General features: G+C 39.2%; 1 protein-coding gene across 23 annotated transcripts in view; it reads left to right on the top strand.

Annotated features, from left to right (window-relative positions):
• KCNMA1 (potassium calcium-activated channel subfamily M alpha 1) overlaps nucleotides 1-25,451 on the top strand; it is a 929,290-nt gene that overhangs the window by 648,317 nt on the left and 255,522 nt on the right. For all 23 annotated transcript variants that reach the window (XM_043983958.1, XM_043983956.1, XM_043983955.1 and 20 more), the window contains 4 exons: nucleotides 185-355; nucleotides 1,991-2,082; nucleotides 21,129-21,239; nucleotides 24,832-24,937. In XM_043983958.1, the coding sequence (XP_043839893.1) occupies nucleotides 185-355; nucleotides 1,991-2,082; nucleotides 21,129-21,239; nucleotides 24,832-24,937 (480 nt within the window). The remainder of the gene's footprint in view (nucleotides 1-184; nucleotides 356-1,990; nucleotides 2,083-21,128; nucleotides 21,240-24,831; nucleotides 24,938-25,451) is intronic.

Genomic DNA, 25,451 nt, shown 5'->3' with positions numbered 1-25,451 from the left:
TAACCCTGGTTTAGGGGAAGCTAGGTGGTGCAGTGGATAAAGCACCGGCCTCAGACACTTGACACTAGCTGTGTGACCCTGGGCAAGTCACTTCACCCCCATTCCCCTCAAAAAAGAAAAATTCCAACCCTGGTTTATTCAGTGTTTTTTTCTTTCTTGTCTAACTCGTGTCCCTTTATTATAGGTGGAGAACTCAGGGGATCCATGGGAAAATTTCCAAAATAACCAAGCTCTAACATACTGGGAATGTGTCTATTTACTAATGGTTACAATGTCCACTGTCGGTTATGGGGATGTTTACGCAAAAACCACCCTTGGCCGCCTCTTCATGGTCTTCTTCATCCTCGGGGGACTGGTAAAAATCTCTTTTTATTATGATGATATTTGTGATCATTAATATTGTTGATTATTCATTTCCTTAAAAGCCTCATACTACTTATACCCAGTGACTTATACCATTAGAAGCAAATGATTGTCTTCGTTTTATATTCTGCTAAAGTAAATGAGAGCACAGTTATGACCTTTCAGCATATTTTGGGGGCCTCTATAAACAACTTGTTTTCCACAGACAAGGATTTTTATATAATCCAGATCCATTGCCCTTGTCTAGAGATATTCATTTAGTTTGGAATAAACCTAAATGTCTTAAGGAAATAATGCATGGGAGTAAGTGAGAGAGCCCTCTGAATGGAAATGCAATTTGCAGCCTACTTCCTTGGTAGCAACAACTGCTCTTGCAGAATGCTGTTAGGAGTTATTAATACTTCTTAGACAGGTTGCGGTTTCAAAAGCTCTCCCTCTCCCTCTGTGTTCCTCCCCTTGACTTCCAACAAACACTGTGGCTTGGGTCTGCTCTAAGAGTTAGACGGTAAAAAACCCCAATAGCCTTTCCCATTTGGATGTCATCATCCAGTAATGATGGTCTCCTAGCTGGCCACGTTAAGTACTAGCACAAACACCTCTGATCTTTTCCCTTTTAAGTCACAGAGTTACTGAGTCCCTTTTTCTGGCCCAGGCATATATTTACATAGCAGTAAAATTTACTGCCTTTTGTTATGTTGTCACTGGGTGGGGGGGGGGATGATGGGGGTGGCAAGTGCTTAGGAACAATTCAACAGTTACTGCACTCTGTCTTGGAAGCCAGCCAAATTTATGTTTAGATTTTTGCTGTCTACAAGGTAAGTGATGAAAATCCTAATTCTCATCCAGCAGACCCTTATATACACTGCACACACATTTATAATTCTGTATATGCATACATAGCTCTCTATATTGTATGTATATGACATATACATTTGTAATATGTATATAAATGAATATGTGCATGTGTATATCTCTAAAACATTCCTGTAACATATATAAAGTCCTGACAAGTCACAGGACCTAGTTGTGGGGCAGCAGGTTCTAAGAGTATCCAGCCACAACTCAACTGTTTGTTGGACAAAACATGGCAGATTTGTTTGTCTCCTTGCTACTTTTTTTTTTCTCTCACGTTATCTCTGACAACCCCCTTTATGTCTTTTGATTCTTTATTTTTGAATGATTTGAAAACTTTTTTTTTTAATTAATGTTTGTTCTTCTTGATGGGGCCATTTTGGTTCACTTTTGAATTTTATTATCAAATAAAAGGTTCTTAGCTTCGAGATAACTTTTTCAATTGTTCATCTTGTTTTTACAGCATATAACTTTGCTTTTTCCCTTCCTTCTGGAAGCAGAGCTAGATGGCAGTCTGATTTTATTTTGTCCCCACTTGACTTTATGTGATGTTCCCTTCTATCTTTAAATGTTTTAGTTTTCTAGGTTTGCGTCTTCCTGAAAGTCAATATTTTGTGTTTTCAAGTTTCCCTTTTTTTGTGTGTTATTTTTTGTCATTTTTAAAAACTCCTTCACAGATCAAACCCTTTTGCATTTTCAGATCTTAATCCCCCCACCCCACCTTTCTTTGACCTCTCTTTTTAGTCTTTTCTTCTGTCTCCTATCTTTTCCTTAGGCCATGTTTGCCAGCTACGTCCCTGAAATCATAGAGTTAATAGGAAACCGCAAGAAATACGGTGGTTCCTATAGTGCGGTTAGTGGAAGAAAGTAAGTATGCCAAGAGGCTTCACTGCAGCCAGAGCAGGAGAATCCTCTCTGCATGCCATTTTCTTTTTTTTTTTTTCCTCTTGTTTCTTTGTTTCATGCATGTAGGCAATGTTTGCCCGCTACGTACCTGAAATTGCTGCTCTCATCCTGAACCGGAATAAATTCGGCGGGACTTTTAACAAACATGGAGGCAGAAAGTAAGTCAGTTTCATCAAGAAAAAAAGGTGTAATTGTGCGACTTCAGCACACCCTTGTGGAGATGACACCTGAACCCTGCCACTCTTCTAACTCATCTTTCACTCGAGTGTTTCAGTCGGGTGGAGGGGAAGGGAAGGACGAAACACTGTAGAGTGTGATGACAGATTTTATTTCTCCCCCCCCCCACCCCTTAGGAAAAAGTGGTCACACTTAGTTTAAATATCTGGTGCATGTTAAGGCACCAGTCATGATATAACTCCTTTAACCTCATCCAAGAGAATTATGGAATGCATCCCTCAAGTGACCTATAGCTAGAATGGTTATTTCTAAGAAGAGAACAACTATTCTATTTAGATTATCTGGATAATCTCATTCTGAGAATCAACTATCTTACTTAAATTCAGGTTCTGAAAGATTAAAGAAAACTCTATCCTCTCTCTTCAGTCTTATGTTATGAGATGAAATCATGATGTAACAGGCAGCCATGCTCTACAATTGGAAGATGATACCAGGGATGGAACAAAGTTATTTTCATCATTGTGGTCATTTGAAGGAATTATTGTCATGTGGAACTTACTTTTGACCTTATTGGCCTATATAGAAAGAAAGGCAAATCCTATTCTTAAAAAAAAAAAAGCTGTTTCCCTCAGGTGAGGCAGAACTGAGGGGATAACATGAAATCATGAAATTCAAGGCATTTGTACTAAATACTCTGGGTAAATTCTTTGGTCTGATGCATGAGCTCTTAAGGGAATTCTGAAGTGGGGGCAGGTTACACCATGGTATCAAAATGTAGGCCTTGTGTCAATCTAATCCTTCTGTCCTAAGTAAATAGCAGATCTGATAGGATAACTATTCTGCACTGAAGTGTCATTAACATTTCAATAGGTCTCCCATGAACTGTTTGTGGTGAGTTTTCCCAAGGAAACAAAATAAATGTTCCTTTACATTTCTAATGATGGCTTGCCAGTGTCACCAGTACCATAATGGATCACCTCAGAAAGCCTCATCCCCTCTTCTTGATTCCTTCTCACCCTGCCTTCCTCTTTGAGCTCAGGTGGTTAGTCTACCATTCAGAAAATGAGATGGTGGAAAATCCTTAATTTTCTTGAATTGCCCCCAGAAGACTTTTTTCTTTTCCAAAGGGAAACACACACACACACACACACACACACACACACACACACACACAAGAGGAGTCCAGTTGGCATTTTTTCATTGGAAGCTACAATTCTTCCACCTTCCCATTACTTTAGTCATCCCATTCGGATGACCTAACAGTGCTGCATGGGAATAGAATCAAGCTGTTGGATAGATCCAAATTGTTCCAGCGAGCCCCACTTCCCCCCTATCATGAGCTGGAGAGGGAACATCCCTTCTGCCAACTTGGGATAACTGGTGGTCAGTCACAAAGTAAAAGGTATCCAAAAAGTCCTAGTATATTCTCTTCTCAAGGTTCCTCACTTTGCTGCCACAATTGAAGATTTGTAAAGTTGACACCAATCTGCCTGTGTCCTGCTTGTCAGTAAGGAAGGATTAAATAGAAGCCATTACACTATTGCATATTTTAAAAACCCACCTAGACACAAACCAGCAGCCACATGCCCACACACAAACTATCCTTCTCCCCCCTCCCCCAGCCCACCCCAACACACACATGCATACAGAAAGCCAAAACAACACTTAAGTACGTAACTTTCACTCAGAGTGAATGCTTCCCCCAAATATCTCTCCCTCTTCAGATTTGGGTGGCACTGCTGAGTAACCCAAGAAGACCTCTCAAGTCAAGTCTTCACTCACCAGCCCTCTGCTGTTTTCTTGACTTTCAATTTTGACCTTTACTCTGTTTCCAACTCCCAAACTATGAGAACCTTAGATCCCAGGTTTCCTGCAGAATATTTTTTCTCTACTTCATTATCTTTTATCACTGTTTTAGTCTGGCTTTCTCTTTTTTTTTTCTTTTTAAAGTCTCCTTTATTAATATGTACTTTTGTTTTTAAAATTCTTTCCCGGTCACTATCACCCATAGATCCTGTTGACTGAGAGTCAGTTCTGTCATCAGCACATGGACTGGTCAATTTACTTTACGCATTGTTTCCTGGTTCAAAAGCTAATTACTAAGTAGTTTAAAGAAGCCCTTTGGTCACTTAGATCTTTCATCAGAAAATATAAGCTTGGGAAAGGCACAGTCATAAAGGGCCATTAGCACCCGTTGTTTGATGTTGTTTTTTCCAGTCAAGAGAACAAGATTGATGAAATGTTATGTTTGGCCAAAATTTGAGTTTTCGTTTGGAATTCAGTGTTGAGAGAATGGGCTGTCAGAACCAATAAGCTTTCCTTCGCTTGGGATATGGGCATGTGGTAGTAATTAGCAATATAAGGTCTTTAGTTGAGCAACCAAGCATAGTTTCTGGCAGCCAACATAATGAGAAACTACAGTTGTTCTATTTCTAATGTCAAAAAGTTTCCAGATAAAATTAAATGCATTTGCAAACTGAAAGCAGCTAAACTTTGGTGAAAGATAGAGCTTAGACTCTTAAAATAGCACATTGCTCTCTGAATTTTTGTGTGGGCATAAGTATGTGTATCTTCATTTTTGCATGCACATAGAGACACCCCTCTTACAAAAACTTAATCGAACCTGACTACCTCAGAAAGCAATTAAAACCTATGCATGGTGTAGGTATTTCTTTGCAGATGCATGGTTTGTGCAGAAATAACCCTAATAATGATGTATTAACTTGTCAGAAAACTCAGGGCAGCTATGAGTAATGTCATTATCTCAAGGTTTCATCTACATGGCACTGGATTCAAACTGAAAAATGTGGTCAGAAAGCTCAGCGTCTGACCTGACACCATATCTCAGGATATTTGGAAATTTGAGAGCTGCGTTTTCAAATTCTCATCCAGATGTTTGGCATAATATAAGCACAGCTTGCCTCTCCTCTGAACATCCCCTTTGTCAAGGCCCTAAGGTACTATAAATTACCATTTATATCAATATGTCACACCTCCTCTCTCATAAGAGGTCATCACCCAACACTGACATTTTCATTTCAGCCATTAGTAACAGGCATACATTCTAAGGGTGGGATCGGTTGTTTGCTTAACCTAGAAGGCTAGGGTCTGCCCAAAAGTAAGCTTCTAAGTCTGGGTACTTCCAGTGGAAGTGTTCAATTTGGGACTGGAGGAGAGTCAGAAAGCCTCAATCTTACCTCAAATGGGAAGCACAGGGTGTGATACATTGAGAATGTCCAGCCGTTGAAACTTAGGCAGAACCTCTGACCACACATGCTCCTCTTTGTTCTCTAGTTTGCCTTCCTAATACTATAATTCTGAAGAATGTTGATTGGAATAGAGCAGAAGAAAGGAAAGGGAGTGGTAGAGACTGACTGTGCTCACTTTCTGTGGGTCTCTAGAGCTTTTCCCCAGAAGTTTCCTATCTAAGCAACTAGGTGATGCAGTAGGTGGTGTTGTGCTTGGCATTAGGAAAACCTAGGTTTGAGTCATAACTTAGATAGGATTCTGTTCCACATATCATACTAGTTGTGTGACCCTGGGCAAGTCATTTCTCATGGCCTCAGTTTCCTCTTCTATAAGAATGGGATGACAATAGCACCTTCTTTACAGGGTCATTGTGAGTATTGAATGAGCTAAAATATACAAAGCACTTTGCAAACCTCAAAGGGCTGTTCAAATGTTAGTCATTAATATTATTATTGTTCTCCTAATCATTAATGTGGGTAATTCACCTTGATAGCAATTAATTTGAAAGAACTGATTAGACCATAGCCAAGGGTAATATGGGTAAAAACAATGAAAAATAAGGATAATTCATTGCCAAATTAACCCCCAAATTTAAATTTTGTCCCCATAGGACAGGGAAAGACTGCAGGTTTAGACCAGTGGCATCAGTTAGAGAGCCTCTCAGAAATGGATTCCTAACAAGTTGTCTACCATTACTTGAACAGAGTGAGCTCGACTTTGGATAACAGGAGGAGTAAAAGATAGGGAGCAAGTGGGTTGCCTTCTTATTGTACTCCCAGGCAGTCAAATAGACAGAGAGATGTTCTTCTTCAGCCTTTGAAGGTACAGAGGAGAGAGGAAGGAATGATGAGGGGGTAAAGACAGAAGGAAACTACAGGTTTTAAAACTTGTTGTATATGGCCCACTTAAGCTAGGTAAAAAGAAATTACATTGGGGAGCTTTTGTTTAAGAGTAGTTGACATCAGTGGAGCCAGATCTCTCCTCAAGAGAAGGTTGCATTACCAAAATGTTTTGACTGCTTATTTACATCTCCCCCCTTTTATATATACAAGAAATATATCCCATCTATAAAATGGAGATAATAATACCTTCCCTGACTAAAGGCAAGAGGGTTGGAACAGGTCTTCTTTTGTAGTTTCCTTCAGCTCTAAGATTTATGATCCTGTATTCAATTCTACAAGTCCTTACTTATCTGTATATCTACAGCCAGAACAAACTTTATTTGCTGTATCCTTTCATGCACATTTTTCTATGCCTTCCCCTTACAGTTCCTCCATTTCTGGTGGGGACACTACTACTCTGAAGGACTTACGCTGCTCTATTGACTTAGCATCTATGAGAAGAAGGGAACATTAGAACATTTCCTCTTTGCCAACTGCAGTCTTTAAATTTATAATTTTTTGTTGGATCAAAAATAAAACCTTCTGTTGAATCACATTTGAGGAAGGATTTAGGGGAACAGACATGGTATAGAGAAATGAAATCCATACATAAACCACAAATTTCACTTTTCTTAATACTTCCTCTCTCTTCCTTATCGCAACATCCTTGGATCATGTATAACTTGGGTAAAAACCCCTGGTTATCAAGAGTCAGCTGTGTGGCAAAGAGATAGATGTAAAGCACGTTGGTGATTGTGAATAGCCCAACATATATTGGGTAGTAGGAGATAAAAATAAAATGTTCCATGTGAAAAGGAAGTTCCCTAGAGTTAGTTGTTCTGTTTTTCAGTAATGTTTATTAAGCTTCAGTAGGAAACATATACTTTGTCTTTATAGATTAACAGGCTTTTGATCTTTAAGCTTGTATTCTATTTTTTGGTTGATCTGGGTTGTAGAAAAATGTTATTTTCCTTTGGGTTGTGATTTCCCAGCCATCACAATCAATTAGAATCTGGAGTACCTATTGTTGAAGCTTTCTTCAAGTATTTCTTCCTTTGTCATTTGTAAATATCGGTTTTCAAGGCCAGCTCTGAGGTCCTTTGCCAGGAATTAGGGTAATTTAGTACCATCTAGATGATAATACCTTGAGGCCTCCTCCCAACAACCTCTTTCCCTTAGTTAAGCACTACAAAAATATTTTAACATATATTTCTATTCAGAAATGTTTTTAGTTTTTTTTTTAAATGAAAACAGAATGCTTTGTTAAAAGCATCTAAATTAAAGAACAATAGTTAAACTATTAATCAAGGGGAATAACTTGGAGCAATATGTAAACAAATATAAATGTTTGGAGCAAGATGTGTAAATGCATAGGAGCAAATAGAAGATTCCCACTACACCTTATTTATCATCAATCAGTACCTAATTTAATTTGGATTTCACCCCCATGATAAAAACTGATTAATTAATCAGGAATCTTTTAACTCAGAATTAACTGTCCTGGGAGATGTGCATCTTTCTGGCATACTTTGTCTGGGCATCAAACAGCTTTATGATACTTTAATGACCCTATAATTTTTTCTGCCAGTAGGGTATTGAAATCACCTAGAAAGAAAATTCTAAATATCTATTTATAATTTAAAGACAGAAAATCCTCCATTTGTACTGCCAGATTCTCTACTATTGATCTGTATTTCTGGTCAGGCAGGAAAAAACAAAAATAAAAGATGAATTAAAAGTTATAAGATATCATTGGTCAGCAAGAAACCTTATGATTATTTTTTCCCTAATTATAAAAAAATATACTTTTTTCACTCTCTTTTTTCTTTTTGAGATTTCTTCCTGTTCCTTCTCATCTTTCATGTCTCATAAATCTACAAGTTTCATCACCTTTTTAATCACCACCTAGAAATTTAGCTTGCTCATCATAATTCTTTCTGGAGAAAAAAAAAGTGTCATAAAAACTCAGTTAGTTGTAGAGTTTTAAAGTAACTTTTAAGCAGAATTTTGCAAGTTTCCTAAACAAATACATTGTGATTTCCTGAATAAAAAAAAAGAACACACCTCATCCATTACCCTGCCTTAAAATTTGCAGTGGTCACTATAGACCTGGAGTTCTTAATTTGAGGTCTATAGACACCCAGAAAGGATACAGGGATAGGTTTCAGGAGGTCTTTGGACTTGCATGGGAAAAAAAAAACAGTTTTATTTTCACTAATCTCTAACTGAAATTTAACATTTTCTTTCTTTATTTAAAACCATTAACCTGACAAAAGGTTCCCTATGCTACCAAAAGAGTCCATGAAATGTAATAGGTTGGGAACCCTGTTCTAGATTTGTGAGTTTCTGTCCCTCTCAAAGATCCCCAAAGATCCTATAACTTAATTTGGCAGCCTGCTAAAATACGTAACCAACCACACTGTTCGGAAGTTCTTCAGAATTAACTAAAATCTCTGTCACTGCTATTTAAATCCATGATTGACAGAGGTGCCACAATCACTCCAAGATGATATTCCCATTTAATGTGTTCACCTAATAGAGGGTAGGACTGAGACATAGAAATATGGTTCAAAGAGCAACTTAACTGATACTGGGTGAGTGGTAAGCAACATAATCTTCCACCCACCTCCTGTTTGTACATCATTTCTAGGGCAGCTCTCACTCATGCTTCTCAGCTTGGGCTGTAATGGGGTGGACTGCTCGTGTGAGTGATGTTTTCTGCGAGATGTCATTGACAATTTCTGAATCACAGACATTTCGTTAATCCCCTCAAGATCCTGCTCCAATTGAAATGTGTCTGAAGCTTTTCATTTTACACAAACTTCAATTCCTTGTCAAATAAACCATTAAGTTCTCCGATTCTGAGGCTCATGTGACTTCACAGCTCTTCTCCTCAGCAATTTCTTCATATTTCTAGATTTTAAAAGCCATAAATTAGCAAATCATCAACATATCATCAGGAAGGAATGTTTGGTAAGGATTCCATTGAGAAGGAAACATAGGCCTCCAATAACTGATCTTCACAAAGATATGAAGAACTGTAGACAGACAGATAGAGTAAATAAGAAGACAAACAGATCATTTGAGTTGACAGGGCATCTTGGATTGATTAAGCATTCTGCTTTGATTAGGATTGAAGTTTTTTTTAAAGAAAAAAAAAGAGCTTGCCCTAATACCCTAGAAAAAAATTACACTTCAACTATTTCTGAAATTCAGTATTGTAGGTCAGAGACCAAAAGCAAGTGATATTAGATGTTGTATTGTATCATGTAATATGCCAGATATCACTTTCCAACAAGATGAGAGTGTAACCTGAGAGGAAAACATGGCCCATTGTCTGGGCCTGGGTATGGATGCCTCTTTCTTCCCATCTGCTTTGCATTCCCTTAAACCCCTATCTTCAGCTCCTCTCAAACATGAAGCCCTATTTAAGAAGACTTAAAAATTGGATGCATATTAAATCAACTGCCAGGTAAAACTAATGGAATGAAGACGGGTCTCTCTACTCCCCACCCCCTCCTCCATAATTCGCCTCTGTCTCCCTTCTTTTTCACATACTTATCAACGTGCTATAGCTATTGTTCTGAAAAGGAGGAATGGAAATGTAGGTGGGCAATGTGGTAGGTGAATGTTCAAGTCACATTCATACTTAGAATTTTCTTTCAAATAGCTTTACTTCCTTCGAGAAGGAAAAAATCAACAACATAACAACCTATCGCTTTTGATTAGCAACCCCGAGTCTTGTTCACCATGTATCCTTCCTGGCAGCTAGGTGGCGCAGTGGATAAAGCACCGGCCCTGGATTCAGGAAGACCTGAGTTCAAATGTGACCTCAGGCACTTGACACTTACTAGCTGTGTGACCCTGGGCAAGTCACTTAACCCTCATTGCCCTGGGGGGAAAAACAAACAAACAAAAAACCCATAAAAATAAAATACTTCCCTGTCCTTGAATTGGGAGCCCCTGTCAAGTGTAAAATTAGTGTCAGAAAAACTGATGAAATCACTGAAAAGTATGTCCCTTGAATACTTTATTTGTCCCTATTTGATCAAAATACCATGAGAAGGAAAGCCACCATATTGGCCCCAAAGAATCAATATGGCAGGCAACAACCATATGAGAATACATTCAGTGTGAATCCATTCTACTCCAACCTCTTACTCTGTTCAAGAAGAGCTAGTCCCAGGTAAAACACTGAGGGCTGAGTTGAGGGAATCCTTGGTCAGATAACATGACCAAAGCTTTGCTGGAATGGGCTGATCTTCAGTTAATAACTTTTTCTAAATAGAACAACCCTGCCAATGTGTGAATGGAGTCATGATTCCATCAACCTAGAGAATTCCTAGTAGGGGAATTCTCCCAGCACAAATGCAAGCTATTATTTGGTATTTAAGTCTGAGGGTGTTGCTGGAGGTAGCTAGAAGTTACATGACTTTGATACTCAGATATAGAACTGGAGAAAGTCTTCGATGCTATCTAGTCCAACCCTCTTTTTAAAGATGAGGAAAATTGAGCCTAGAGGAAGTGGCAACTCAGATAATCCAGACAGCAAGTATCAGAGCAGAAGTTGTACCCTTGTCTTCTGACTTCAGATTCATCATTCTTTCTCTCTCTAAATTCCCCTGCTCTGGTAATGTAGGATCACACAACTAAGTCAGTGACAGAGGTATCATTTGAATGCATGTCTTCCTGAATGATTTTGTGCCCCTATTTACTAGGCTAGGCTGCCACCAAATCAGTAAGTAGATAACTTTTAGTGCAATGAAGATGTATGTAAATACAATAAATACTAAACTAAATGTTTAAAAAAATCTAAATAATTAAATATAATAAAATAGTAAAATTCACCACAGAAAAATGATTGCTAATGTAGCAAAGGATGTTAGAGATGAAGAATTGTTCATTTAAGAGTATTCTATGGGGCAGCTAGGTGGTGCAGTGGATAGATCACCAGCCCTGGAGTCAGGAGTACCTGGGTTCAAATCTGACTTCAGACACTTTAACTAGCTATGTGGCCCTGGGCAAGTCACTTAACCCCAATTGCCTCACCAAAAACAAAATAAATAAAACCAAAAAAGTATATACTTTTACATGGCCTTAAGACAACTCTTTTAAGACACCCTATATATTACAAGGTAATTTGTGGGGAGGGAGGGAGGCACTAGTAGCTGGCAGGTGTGTGTCAGGATGGGCCTCATTTAGGAAATGGAATTTCAGTTCAACTTCGAAGAAAACTAGAGCTTCTAAGAGAGACAGGTGAGGAGGGAGGACATCCCAGGCAAGGAGGGAGGGAAAGTGAATCTTCTTCTGCCATCTTTAGTTTTGTCTCCTTCCGGACATGGGCTTATAAGATCCATGCCAAAGTGAAGAAGAGTCCTTAGGGAATGTCCAGGCTGCTCAGATAGGTATCACATAGGACTGTGGCGTGTTGAATTCACCTACTTCAATGGTCTCATTTTACAGTTGAGTAAACTAAGGCCAAGAGGGTTTCAGTAACATTTCCAAGGTCACACAATTAGTTGAGTAGCAGAGTCAGAGCTGCATTTGAAAAGTACTTGTTGAGTTGAATTGAGAGACTGCTGGCAGTTACAATAATGGAGATTTCAGCTTATTACAAGGAAGAACTTTCTAATATTTAGAATTGCCCCCAAAATGGAATGAGCTCTCTCCTGAGAGAGTACGTTCCTTGTCATTCAAGGTTGTCAAGTTCAATGATGAATAACTGCTTGTTGGGGAGGTTAGTGAAAATAATCATGGTTAGAAAATAGATGATCTCCAAAGTGTCTTTCAACTATGATATTCAAGATTTATGGATATGTATTGGCAAGACCTTACCATTTATCCATTATTGTGAATAAGAGATTTTTAATATGTGATTTTTAATCGTGATGAGGATGATCTGAGACAGCTTCTATAATGCCCTAATTTTGAGATGCAGGGTTGAGCACATACATGATTTACAGATGGCCATGATCAGGTTATTTCCAGTGCACAGCTGGGCATCTCATCTAGTTAGTGTTGCTGAGTAGCCAATTCTTTTTGCCTTGATGGACCTAATTTTTTGAGTTGCCTTGGCTAAACCTCAGGCCATTCCTCTGCTTCCATTAGGGGGAAAAGTCATGCATCTCTACAGCAGCACACCATCCACCTTCTGCGCTTCATTGACAAAAGAATATGGAGATCATTTTCTTCCCAATAATAGTAGAGTAATCTCTTGCTCATTTGTGATCAAAAGTAGTCATGGAACATGAGAGGCAGAAGACAGATTATTTCATCCCTTGCTACAACTGGGTTTCTTCTTTGAGATTGTGATTAGTTCACTAATTGTAGCTGCCTTTTAAATATATATATATTTTGGCTTCTCTTCCTTATACTCTATCCTCTTACAAACTCAGTTTTAGGATTGGCTGGTGCTAAGATGTTTAATACTGTGCCAGAGAATTTAAGGTTCATTGTACGAACATTACACTTATGATTTCAAGGAGTCACAGAAATTTCAGAGCTACCTGGTACCTTATTCGCCATCTAGTCTGACTTATAGCTAAAGAAATTTCCACTATGTAATAAATCCTACAAATATGTCATCCAGCCTCTGTTTAAAAACCTCTAGTGCTCAATGCGTTTGTGTGTGTTTGTGCATACATGTGCATGTGTGGGGGGAAACCACTACCTCTCAGGGCAGCTCGTTCTACTTTTGGCAGCTGTAGGTTTTAGCAATCATTGCTTGACGTCAAGTCTAAATTGACCTCTTGGCAATTTCCAAATGCCTTTCACTTATTCTGCCCGTTTCTTCTGATTCTACCCTGTGGGGACAAACAAAATAAATCTAATCTCTCTTGCTTGTAAAAATCCTTCAAATACTTGAACATAAGCCTTATAACTCCCCGTCCCCCCAATCATCTTTTCTCTGGACTAAACTATACCACTTCTACCAACTGATCGTCGTATTCCATGGACTCAAGGCCCTTCAATAGTCTAGTTAAGAAGGTCTTTAGTTTATCAATGTCCTTTTTAGATGGTGCTATCCATATTCAGTTCTATACTTCACATATTTTCTCACCAGGGCAGAGTACAGAGATATTGTCATCTTAATGTGGGAAAATCTACTTTTCATTTTTTTCAAATAGTATTTTATTTTTCCAATTACATGTAAAAACAAATTTTCACATTCATTTAAATAAAATTTTGAGTTCCAAATTTTCTCCCTCCCTCTCCCCACGAAGTGGGCAAGCAGTTTGATATAGGTTACATATGTGCAGTCATATAAAACCTATTTCCATATTAGTCATGTTGTGAAAGAAACAACAGTTTGCAAAAAAATATAGTTTGCAAAACAAAAACATACAAAAATTAGAGAGAGTAAAAATAATATGCTTTGATCTGTATCTAGACTCTATCAGTTCTTTCTCTGGAGCTAGATAGCATTTTCACAATGAGTTTTTTGAAATTGTCCTGGATTGATATATTGCTGAGAAGAGCTAAGTCAGTCACAATTGATCATCACACAAATATTTCTGTGACTGTGTACAATGTTCTCCTGGTTCTGCTTACTTCACTTTGCATCAGTTCATGTGAGTCTTTCCAAGTTTTTCTGAAATCTGCCTGCTCATCATTTCTTGTAGCTCAATTCCATTACATTCATATACCACAATGTATTCATCCCTTCAATTTTCAATTCTTTGACACCACAAAAAGAGCTACTACAAATATTTTGTACATGTAAGTCCTTTTCCCTTTATATGATCTCTTTGGGATACAGACCTAACAGTGGTATTGCTGGATCAAAGGGTAAGCACAGTTTGATTGCCTTTTAAGCATAGTTTCAAATTGTTCTCCAGAATCGTTGGTTCAGTTCATAACTCCATTAACAATGCATTAGAGTCACAGTCTTCCCACATCCTTTCCAACATTTATAATTTACTTTTCTGTCATATTAGTGAATCTGATAGATGTAAGGTGGTACCTCAGAGTAATTTTAATTTGCATTTCTCTAACTAATGGTGATTGAGTATTTTTTCATATGACTGTAGGTAGTTTTGATTTCTTCATCTGAAAACTGCCTCTTCATATTCTTTTACTGAAAATGTGCTTTTCTTAATGTAACCCAAGATCACATTAGATTTTTTGGATGCCATCTAACACTGATGATTCATGTTGAGTTTGCAGTCCATTAAAACCCCCACATGTTTTTCAGACACACTAGTGTCTAATCATTCCTCCCCCATACTGTACTTCTGAAACTGTTTTTTTTTTAATTCAAGTGCATGACTTTACGTTTCTCCAGAATTAATTTCCTCTATATGATCTTTGGGGATCTTGACTCTGCCCCCATTTTGTTGGCCATCCTTCCAAGCTTTGTGGCATTTTCTTATTTGATGAGCATGCTTTACATGTCTTAAGCCAAGTCATTGATTAAAAATATTAAACAGCACAGAGCTAAGCACAGATCTCTGGGGCATTCCGCTGGACAGCTTTCCAAGTTGACAGCAAACCATTATGGACAACTCTTTGAGTAGTGGAACGGACACATTATCAAGGTGTTAAGGAGAGACCAGAGTATAAGTGAAGAGAAGGAGCAGCATGGCAAGTGTGAAGATCTTGGGTAACCTTTCTCCCATTCTCTGAATGATACCCAATGGCATAAAGCTGGGTAGACAGATGAGAATAACCCTGAGTGACAGGATACCAATCACCAAAAGCTCAGGCCACTGACCTTGAAGTCTCTTCCAGCAGCTTAAAGCCATGACTAGTATAGAAGGCTTGGTTAAAAAAAATCCAGAAGACTTATGAAGTTATAGCTCTTCCGAGAACCATGGAAAGACAATGCTTTCTTGAGACAGAATGACTCAACCTCAGCCAGAGAGGGAAGACAGATGTTTAGTCCTGACTGACCAATATGTGTTTGGGGTTGCTGGGCCTTGTTCCCTACCCCTCCCTTCCTTCTCTTATGATGAAATGCTGGTATGTTCCCTTGGCAAGTACTTTTCTAAATGCATTCCCAGCTGTGTCAGACGGCTACCAATGGTGGGTGGGGGAAGGGGGAGAGAGATGAGAGGTCAGATCAAGACAGCATGATTAGAAGACTCAGCAGAAAGACAGAAAAGAGATTCAAGCATATGTATTTGATATAAATATTATAGTTTTACAGAGACATCTAGATCAATACATGCCACATTTCATTTACCTCCTTGAAAAAGTGAGCACAATGTATTCAGCGAAAGCTGTATAGGATTTTCAATTTACTTCGTATGATTTATTATGACAGGATGGCTATGGGTTTTTTAAGTTCTTTATACTTGTTCCAGTAAAAATGGATAGAGTATCTTTAAAAATAAACAGCCCAGAGCCATGCATTTTATATTGTCTTCCTGAGTAAGGCAAGAACTGTCTAAGATCTCTGCCTGTGGGACCTGGCTGGAGTCATAATTATTTTAGTTTTCACTCTTTAGCTGAGTCATTTCAAGGGCGTGTTTGTCTTGGTCCCCAATGAGCAGCCTCAGGACTGGTGGTAGTGATATGGAGGAGTTGGCTAAGAAGAAGGAGACTCTTCCTTTCTCCCTGACATGGTGAGGGACCCCAGAGTGCTCTAACCAGGTCAAAGCTCCTTGTACTTTGGGTTTTGAAAGGCTATCTCATTCCTTACTGCTGGGCCAACACTGAATGTTTGCCCTGGCACAATGTCAAGGCATTGGGCACTTTGGGAAGTGCCACAAGAAGTCACTTGTAAAGTTCCTCAGTTTCCCCAGCAGGATGTAGATGTTCAGGATTCCCTGGCCCTTTGACATTATCCACCTATTTCCATGCTACTTGGCGAATGGTTGCATGTCTATCAGGTTGATGGATGCTCTAGTCCATCTCTGAAATGGTGTTAATTTGGTAGTGGAAAACACAACATGTAGCCAGTGTGCCCCTGCCCAAATGATACAATTTTGTAATCTTCAAATTGGTACTGGTAGAGTCCCAAGTGCCCAGAACTAAAGCTGTCTCTGGTTAAGTAACACTTGGGAAAATGTGAAATCTACTCTTCAGTAATTCATTTAGCATTAACTTTGCAACTCCTCTGTGCCAGCCTTTTCCATATTTGTACAGTTATATAGTCAGACTTCAATACAATATTCCCCATAATGGCACCTTCTACTTTTGTGGCTTCAAATTCAGGACCCTCCTCTACCTGAAAGCTATCTCTTAAGGCAAAAACCTTAAGAACGATTTAAGAAAGATTTACTTAGGGTATCAACTGAGACTTCCTACATGTAGGCAGCCCCAAATTCTCAGGCCCAAATACAATGCATATGAGTACTTCTGACAATTAGAAGCAAATGTACCTCAGAGCTCAGGCATTTGGCAAGGGAGCCAATGCAGATTAGAAATTTAAATGCAACTCAGTTTGGGGATGTTGTCTGGGACTCTGAGAGGTTAAATAAATTGTCCAGGGTCATGCATCCAGTACCTATCAGAGGCAGGAATTTGAATGTTTTGAGTGTAGGTCTTTCTGATTCTGAAGCCCATCTTCTATTTGCTACATAATTCCTCGAAAAAATGAAGATGGAAGCATTATGTTAATTTAAAAATCCTAATTAAAATTCATCAATAGCATCATTTACAAGTGTTTTGAAAGCTCCTTAGCCTAAGTTGTCTTGAGCTGCCTAGCCTGAAAGTCTTGTTTCAGGTGAGTTATATTCTCTAGTAGAGCTACCCTTCAGCAAAATTGTGAGATGAGATGGTAATTCTCTCTGGCATCTCTTTTGAGTTTCTTTTTTTTCTTCTTTTCAGTCCTCTTCCCTATGATTCTTACACTCATTATTCTTGGGATACTTCATCCTTTTATTCTCTAAGGAGAAAGTAGACATAATTGATTAATGTATGCTAAAATGTAAGTGACTTAGTACATCAATCCCCCTTCAAGGGTCATTGCAAAAGGGGACTATAGGATTCCATTGAAACTAATTTTTATGAGTGGAATTTAAGGTTGTGTGGTACCTGATCAGGGTAGGGTTTGTTGTTGTTGTCATTGTTATTTGTTTGTGTGTTGTTATTGGTGTTTTTTTAATTTAAGGGGTAGAAGAGGCCCACCCAGCAGTGTAAAAATTATGAGTGACCTGATCTTGCAAGATCCTTGCTCTGGGGATGGCTAGGTGGCTCAGTGGATTAAGCACTGGCCCTGGATTCAGGAGGACCTGAGTTCAAATCCAGCCTCAGACACTTGACACTTACTAGCTGTGTGTGACCCTGGGAAAGTCACTTAACCCTCATTGCCTCACACACAAAAAAAATAATCCTTACTCTGGACTCTTGTCTATCATATTCTCTCCTAATATGTAGCACCCATACACACTTCCCTATGCCAGTTCAGTATGGCTGCCAGCTAAAGGATCTATTTAGGAAACTGCATTGATTTAGGATACAATTATGGAGCCTTCTCATTTTAGCCTTTTTCCTCCTTCCCTCTTCCACTCCCTCCTCCCAAACGGCTTTCACTAAAAATTTTAAAAAGCCTGAAAATATTTCTTGGGAAATAAATTTTCTCCTTTCAGCAAGCCTTCCATTCTGATTCTCTGGTGCCTGTGGCTCCCCCTTACCAGGAGAAGTAGGTCCTCAAATGTTGATACTGAATTAGAGAGGCAGCTTCTCTCCCATCCATCAATTCTAACTGCATTCAAACATTTTCAATATGTTGGCTCCTTGATAACTTTCACTGTATGGAAAACAAAATGGAGGGAAATGATTATTGGCACAAGAAGGAGAAGCCGTAAATCTTCAAATCAGATATAGGACAGATTGGAACAATATGGGTTTTCCAAGGTTTCTATGATAATGTACCTAATAACTCTCCTTGGGCAAAAAGGCAATCTGTTTTCAATCAATCTCTCTTTTCTGAGCAAAAATACCAATTATATTGAAGGGAGCTCTTTTTTAACTTTTTTTTTTTGATAAAGACTACTCTCCACCCCGAAATCACTCTGAGACTGAAAGATATATATATATATATATATATATATATATATATTCAATTGTCTTCAGTGTTATTGGATAGCTAACTCCAAATGAGAAGAGTCAATTCCATTTCCTTTTTTCCTTTTTTTTGTTGGCTGTATTTGTCTACTTCTTAAAAGAAGTAAAAGCTCATTAACGTCTTAAAGGATAATATTGATTGCATTGGAATGTATTTTATATGTCCACAGCACAGTTCCAATTAACTGAACCCTGCCTCCTTGTAAGAGTGGGTGGATCAGCTTTGTTGACCTTCTGATTCAAGACATTGGCAGATCAACTCACTTTAGGATAGTGTGACGTAACTTGGCACACCTCAGTTCAGCTTGGTTATTAAGTGTGACCTTTGTGCAAACAAATAGATAGTGGTATAGAAAGATCTGGACCCCTAAGCCTTAGTTTCCACTCATTTATAGAAGGAGGAGAATTGTCCACTTCCTTACTCCATAAGGAATCAATAGGGACTATTTTGGGTTGCCCGGGCTCTCAGAAAGAAGGCACTGATGTTGTATAAAGTAGTGTGAGTACCTTCAGGAAAGGTTAGATTTCAGTGGCTCTGTCATTAACAGCCAAACTAGGGAAATCCAAAGTCATGCTTTACATCAGCCATCATTGTCCTAATACCTCATCCATTTAAGCCCCTTTTCTTATTCATACCTATGTTCTATTCATGCATATTTTTCCATATCCTGTAGTACATATTTTATCACACATTTAGGCATACATATTCATTATTCACATATGTCTGTATGTCTAAATTTATCTATATCTAGATATTATGGGCACACAGACAAAACCAAATGGTTGTTAGCAATGATCAGAGTTAAAAAATGTACATAGTACTGGGTGTTGATGTAATGGCCTCATTCAACCTCTGAGGATCGGGATTAAGAACAAAGATTAAAACATCTCTTTGGATGCAGTACATTACCATCCCTGCCTCCCTTTCCCTTTATAGCTCCAGTATGCCCGATCGCTAACTGTACCACCGTAACAATAACAGTCCGTAATGGTGATATTATTAACTGCATCGTGCGTATTATTGATTTACTCTTTGTTCTGCATCATTATCCTTTCACCAATGAGTTTACTGCATCATTCTCACATACTCAGTCAAGCACCAAATTACAATGATAGGCCAACCTCCTGTAATGGCCTCTAATGGAACATTGCATAAGTAATCATTGCTGCCTCCCATTATGCGCTGCTTCCAGCCAATGAGGGCTTGGCCTTGTTGGAACATGCACAGAGCAATTATGAAGTGGAGGAGACCTGGCGGTTCTCAATTTTGCCCAGGAAATTACCTTGTTTCATATTTGCCACCTGCTGGTGCCTCAAAACCCAGCCAGCAAAGCTGCAGGCATGGTTGGTGCCTATCTGTTGTAGCCGCTGCTGGGGTCCAAGGCTGAGGTCAACATTGGAGACTGGGAACACTAGAGGCTTGCTGTTATTATGATCATCACCCTCCCCCCCCCAAATGCCAGCATCTCTCCAGGGTTCTTGGCTTTGTTCTTTACCTGTGCATTTTGGGAAGTGAAGTAAATATATATAGTCAAAAGCAGGGCAGAAGTAGCAGGCTTAAGAGTTTATCCTTCATTCCTATTTTACCCTCAAAAAAGTAGCTCTTCTACAGTTAGGAGTGACCATAGTCTATCAGAGTTCATAGAAAGGGCACTGCTCAAAGAGGCAGAAGACCAGGGATTAAATCCTGCCTCGGCCGTTTTCCAGGTGTGTGATCTTGGGCAAGGTTCCTTCTGAACCTTGAACTTCTCATCTGTAAAATGGAAGGAGCAGCTCAGGTTTACGTGTCGCACTGATGTTAAATGTTTTCCTATTATTAATGTTAGCCATGACTGCATACCTACTTCCTCACTAATTCCCCTCTTCCTCTACAATCTGGAGGAGGTACCCCACCTAGGCTAAGGTGGTACCTGCTTAGTGCCCTCTCCTCCATCTACCTGCCCATCATTCCTTGGGCATGCATGGAAATCCCATGGAGCATAACCAGCCCAGCCAGTGATGCAGCAGCCCCAGTAGCCCCATCTTTGATTCTATAGGCGTTCCATTCTCATTTAGCTCTGAGTAATGCCCACTTACTGTAAAGTGTTACATGCTCCCATTGTTGGAGGAGTTATGGCAGAAAAATGCAAAATTTCCTTTTAACTGCTTATGGCCAGCAGAGCCTATAATGTGTCAAGCCACACATTAGCTGCCCTGATAAAACAGTCTGCTTTCATACACACAAAATCATCGTTTCAGCAAGATTTGTTATCTCATTACCTGATAAGCTGTACGTCATAAACCAAACCTCCTCCAGTAAATCTCCTGAGAGGAGCCTTTGTGGGCAGAAAGGGGGAGAGATAGGAATCTGCAAAGGGGCTTGATAATGTAGCATTTAAACTCAACCATAATGCCACTTATTGTTAAATGCATAAAACTACTGGGCCAAATGGTTTGGCTTTTAATAGGATTTTGTGCAGCATCAGGTGAGAACCCATATGCCTTTTTAGTCCCTAAGTCTCTAAGCACCTGCTAACGCCTCAGCTTTGCCTCACGGGCCTCAGGGGGATGGGAAGCCGGAGTTTTAGGAACACAGCTTGAGGAGACGAATTCTTCCTTTACAGCTGCTGCCTCTTTCTCTATCTTGCCCATGGGGGGCAGGGTTATCTCTAGTCCCAGGGTTCACTAATCCAGCCTCTCTTGTCACAGGCATATCGTTGTCTGTGGGCACATCACTCTGGAGAGCGTGTCCAACTTCCTGAAGGACTTTCTGCACAAAGACCGGGATGACGTCAACGTGGAGATTGTCTTTCTTCACAAGTAAGGGGCACTCTATCCAGGCCGTAGTCCGTCATTCAGTCAGTCAATAAGCATTTATTAAGCATTTGGTATGTGCCAAGGACTCACTATGTGCTGGGAGTACAAAGAAAAGCAAAAGTCAATACGGTTCCTGCCTCCAAGTAGCTCTCATTCCTATGGGGGAGACAACAAGCAAATAACCATGTGCATGCATGCGTGCATACATATAAAGTACATATACATGTATAATGTACATATAATATGTATTCATACACATACACACAGCATAAATTAAATGTAATCTCAGAGGGAAGTTTAGACTGGTAGAAGTGACCAGTCCCTGGTACACTTAGGGAGAGCATGCAAACAGTTAAATGCCAACTCTGGAGTTACTTTGGATGATACAAATTTGCATAAGGTACTATCCTGGTCTCAGAGTTCTTACAATCTAGTTAGGGAGAGAAGCAATGAAAAGTTAAGTGAGAATACTTCGGTAAATCAAAATGTTTTATTTCATTAAGAAGAAGAAGAATAGTAAGCATGTACATAGTGCTTGAATGTTGATCCTCACACCAACCCCGTGAGGTAGGCGCCATTCAGGAAGGAAGGGAACATTTATTAAGAACCTATTATGTTCCAAACATTCCAATTATCTTATTTGAATTTATTTTATGCATTCAGCGGTGTAGTGGATGTATTGTTTTGTTGATTGTCGAGACTTAAGTGACGGAGAAAATATTAATAATGCAAATTAGGAACTAAGGTTAATAACGAGAGCTGGTTGTTAAAAATTTACCGGCACAGCTCTAGTGTGATTATCTTCATTTTACAAATGAGGAAACTGAAGCCGAGACATCAAATGACTTGGTTAGCAACTTATAACTAGCAAGCTGTAGAGTGTAGACTTACAGTTAGTAAGTGTCTGAGTTAGGATTTGAACTAATTCTTTCCGATTCTATGTCCAGCATTCTACCTGCTGTGTCATCTGGATGGATATGGATATTTTTTTTCCTATGATGGAATATAACCTCTTTATGCCTTTTCATAAAATTCTATGAGTTGTTAATGCCCCTAGAATTCTTCACCTGGTGATTGAACCCATGATGATTGGTCTCCCCAGTTATGGCTAGATTGGCAAACTATGCATTGCCAGACTAAATTAAAAGCATTTTGTTCTTGAAATATCAAAGTAGGCTAGGCTGGCCAGTCATTGTGCTCTGGGGGCATAACTTTTAAAAATTCAAAATGAGTTTCTTACTATAATAAAGCATCCTATAATTGAAGAAAATAGTACTGTTGCATGAATCAAATAATTCTGAAAAGAAAATTTCTGCCTACAAGAGTCCCAGATCAGTTCTATGCTAAGGGAAAGAATACCATTGTTAAATATTCTTCAAAACATCTTTGTTGCCTTAGCAATTCAGGTCAGTTTGACCATTATTTCTTAGTAATATCTGTGTGTGCTGCCCCCAAGTGTTAAGTTACCTTCATGTGGAAGACTTTAGAGGCCAAGCATGGCCCAAGGTCCAGTAGGAGTGGAGTCTGAGTGTATCATTTATTCCTTCAGTAAGCATTTATTGATGCCTTCTATAAAAAAGACATTTTGCTAGGAGACAAGAATAAAAAGACCAAAATAAATGGTGTCTGCCCACAATGAGCTTACATTCTGTTAGGGAGATATGCAATAGACATAAATAAATACATGCAAAATTTGTACAGAGTAATTTTGGTAGGGAAAACACTAAACAACTGGGTGAATGAAGAAAGGCCTCACATAGGAGGTGGTACCTAACTGTACCTTGACAGAAGGCATCCAATCAGAACACGAAGAGATCTCCCCCAAAGAACACTCCCCTGCTCTCTCCTTTTTCACAGTACAGATCCCTAGACAAGTCCCAGTTAAAGACTAATATTGGTCAAGAACTATTTCTCAAGGTGTGAAGGACCAGTGGTTCCAAGATCTTCTATAATGCAGTTCAGATGAGTATCCTTCTTGACCTGTCTGTCACTGGCTCCTCTTAGTCTGGAGGTATCAAACGTGTGTCCCACAGGCCACAGAGAGTCCACTGTCCTCCTAAAAATGGCCCAAACCAGATTGAAATGTAGCTCCCTTCTGATTTGGATGTGTCAATGTACTGATTAAAAAATAGAAATATATAAATGTGTGGTTTTCTAAGTTGATATGTGGTCCACCGTGATCCTTATGTAGGGTTCAGTGGCCCTGATTCTATTTTAGTTTGTCATCACTGTCTTAGACTACCTTCTATCCTTCTCCCCAGCCCCTGGCTCTAAATTATTGAGCCTTTGATCTAGCTGGGTCTTGAGGTACTGAAAAGGTGGTCATTATGCCCACCTATGTCCTTAATTTAAGAAAATCTCCTCCTAAGGATCACAGATCATAGATTTATAAATGTAAGGAAAGTAAATGTCAGAGTCCAACCCCCTCACCTGACAGGTGAAGACACTGAGTCCCAAAGGGTCAAAAGGATTTGTTGAAGATCACATAGGTAGAAAGTAGTGGACCACACCTTTTTGTAAGTATTCTTTTATTTATTTATTTAATTTTGGGGGGTGAGGCAATTGGGGTTAAGTGACTTGCCCAGGGTCACTTAGCAAGTAAGTGTTAAGTGTCTGAGGCCAGATTTTAACTCAGGTTCTCCTGACTCCAGGGTCGGTGCTCTATCCACTACACCACCTAGCTGCCCCGTAAGTATTCTTTTGAGCCTTAGTCTTGTTTGCAGAGAATTCCTGCCAAAGGGGAAGTCTACTAGATAGAGGAATTAGGAAGAAGTGATAGAAGGCCAGCGTAGGGAGAGCTGAAAAGGGCTTGTAAATCTGTGGTCTAAGGACCATGAGGCTGAACCAGAGTCAGGGGATTCCAACTGTCTTTTGCATTCGCATCTGTAAAATGGCCTACGTACTTCCAGCTACTCTGTATATGTCTTTTATGTACCTAGTTATGACATGTCTCCACCATTAGATGTTAATAACAATAACAATAATGAGATGATGGTTTTAAAAAGATGATGATGATCATTTCCCATTAGAATTTGAACTCCATGACAACTGGGACCCCTTTGCCTTTGTTTGATTTCCTAGCACACCACACAGTACATGGTACATAGTACTTGAATGTTATTGACTGACTGAAAGACAGAAGTTATAAGAACAAAAGCCAGGACGACTGAAAGACAGGGAGTTATGAGAACAAAATGATATGCTCTGCTTTAGGAATCAAGCAGCATCCTTTTGTTCTAGGTATAGCACTTATTGTTCTGTTCAGCTACCTTTGGAAATCATCAAGCAAATAGTGTCCCCTATGAAGAAAATCCTCTTTCCCTGGGATCCTTAGTACGCGGATCAGTCCTGAGCTCATGTGTGTTTCTTTAGTGGCCCAGAAGTTTGGAGTATCACCTGTTTTTTGGATTAGATGTCAGGGTTTCAGGTCACCTGAGCCTTCCACCAATGATGCGGCATGTGGCAGTGTTGAAAGGGGCAGATCTTACTTTCTAAGCCTCTCTACGTGGGAACTTCAGGCAGTGGGGAAGTCATAAAATTGAAAGAAGCAGAGGTGGGTATCTTACTGAGTTGCTTCTGTTCTTTCCTTCCACAGTATTTCCCCAAACTTGGAGCTTGAAGCTCTCTTCAAACGTCACTTTACTCAGGTGGAATTTTATCAGGGTTCAGTCCTCAATCCACATGACCTGGCAAGAGTCAAGGTAAGGTGCAATTGGCTGTTTCAGCTTTCAGGTCAATTCTGTGAGCATATTTAGTGAGCCTGGTACTGTTATAGTGGGGAGAGAAAAGACTGAACACAAAACTCCTCTCTCCTCCAGCTTACAGTCAGTTGGTTTCTTTTGTCAGTCTGCAGGGAAAGCTACAATTGGAGGACATCTTGGGAATTTAGAGGTAATTCTATGATCCTTGCAAGACAAACAGAGTTTTAACAATCAACCCACATGTCCTGAGACCAGTTACTGACAGAGAATAGCAGAAGAATATATTTGTTCTTTCCCCTTGAACATCATATACATGGACACAATCCTAATCATTATTCTCCCATCTTTTTTTGGTCTGTTTCCTCTCTCAGAGTACATATAATTGGCCAGTACTAAATAAAAGAGACCAATATATAGATTCAAGAGTCTGATTCCAGATTAATAGAAGGTTTGAATCTGGCCTCTGTTATTTGCATGATTTTGAGTAAGTCACTTCATTTCTCTAGGCCAGAAT

Source organism: Dromiciops gliroides, chromosome 2, assembly GCF_019393635.1.
Source record: "Dromiciops gliroides isolate mDroGli1 chromosome 2, mDroGli1.pri, whole genome shotgun sequence".
NCBI lineage: Eukaryota > Metazoa > Chordata > Mammalia > Microbiotheria > Microbiotheriidae > Dromiciops > Dromiciops gliroides.
The sequence above is the reverse complement of the archived record's forward strand: the minus strand, read 5'-3'. Positions and strand labels throughout refer to the sequence as shown.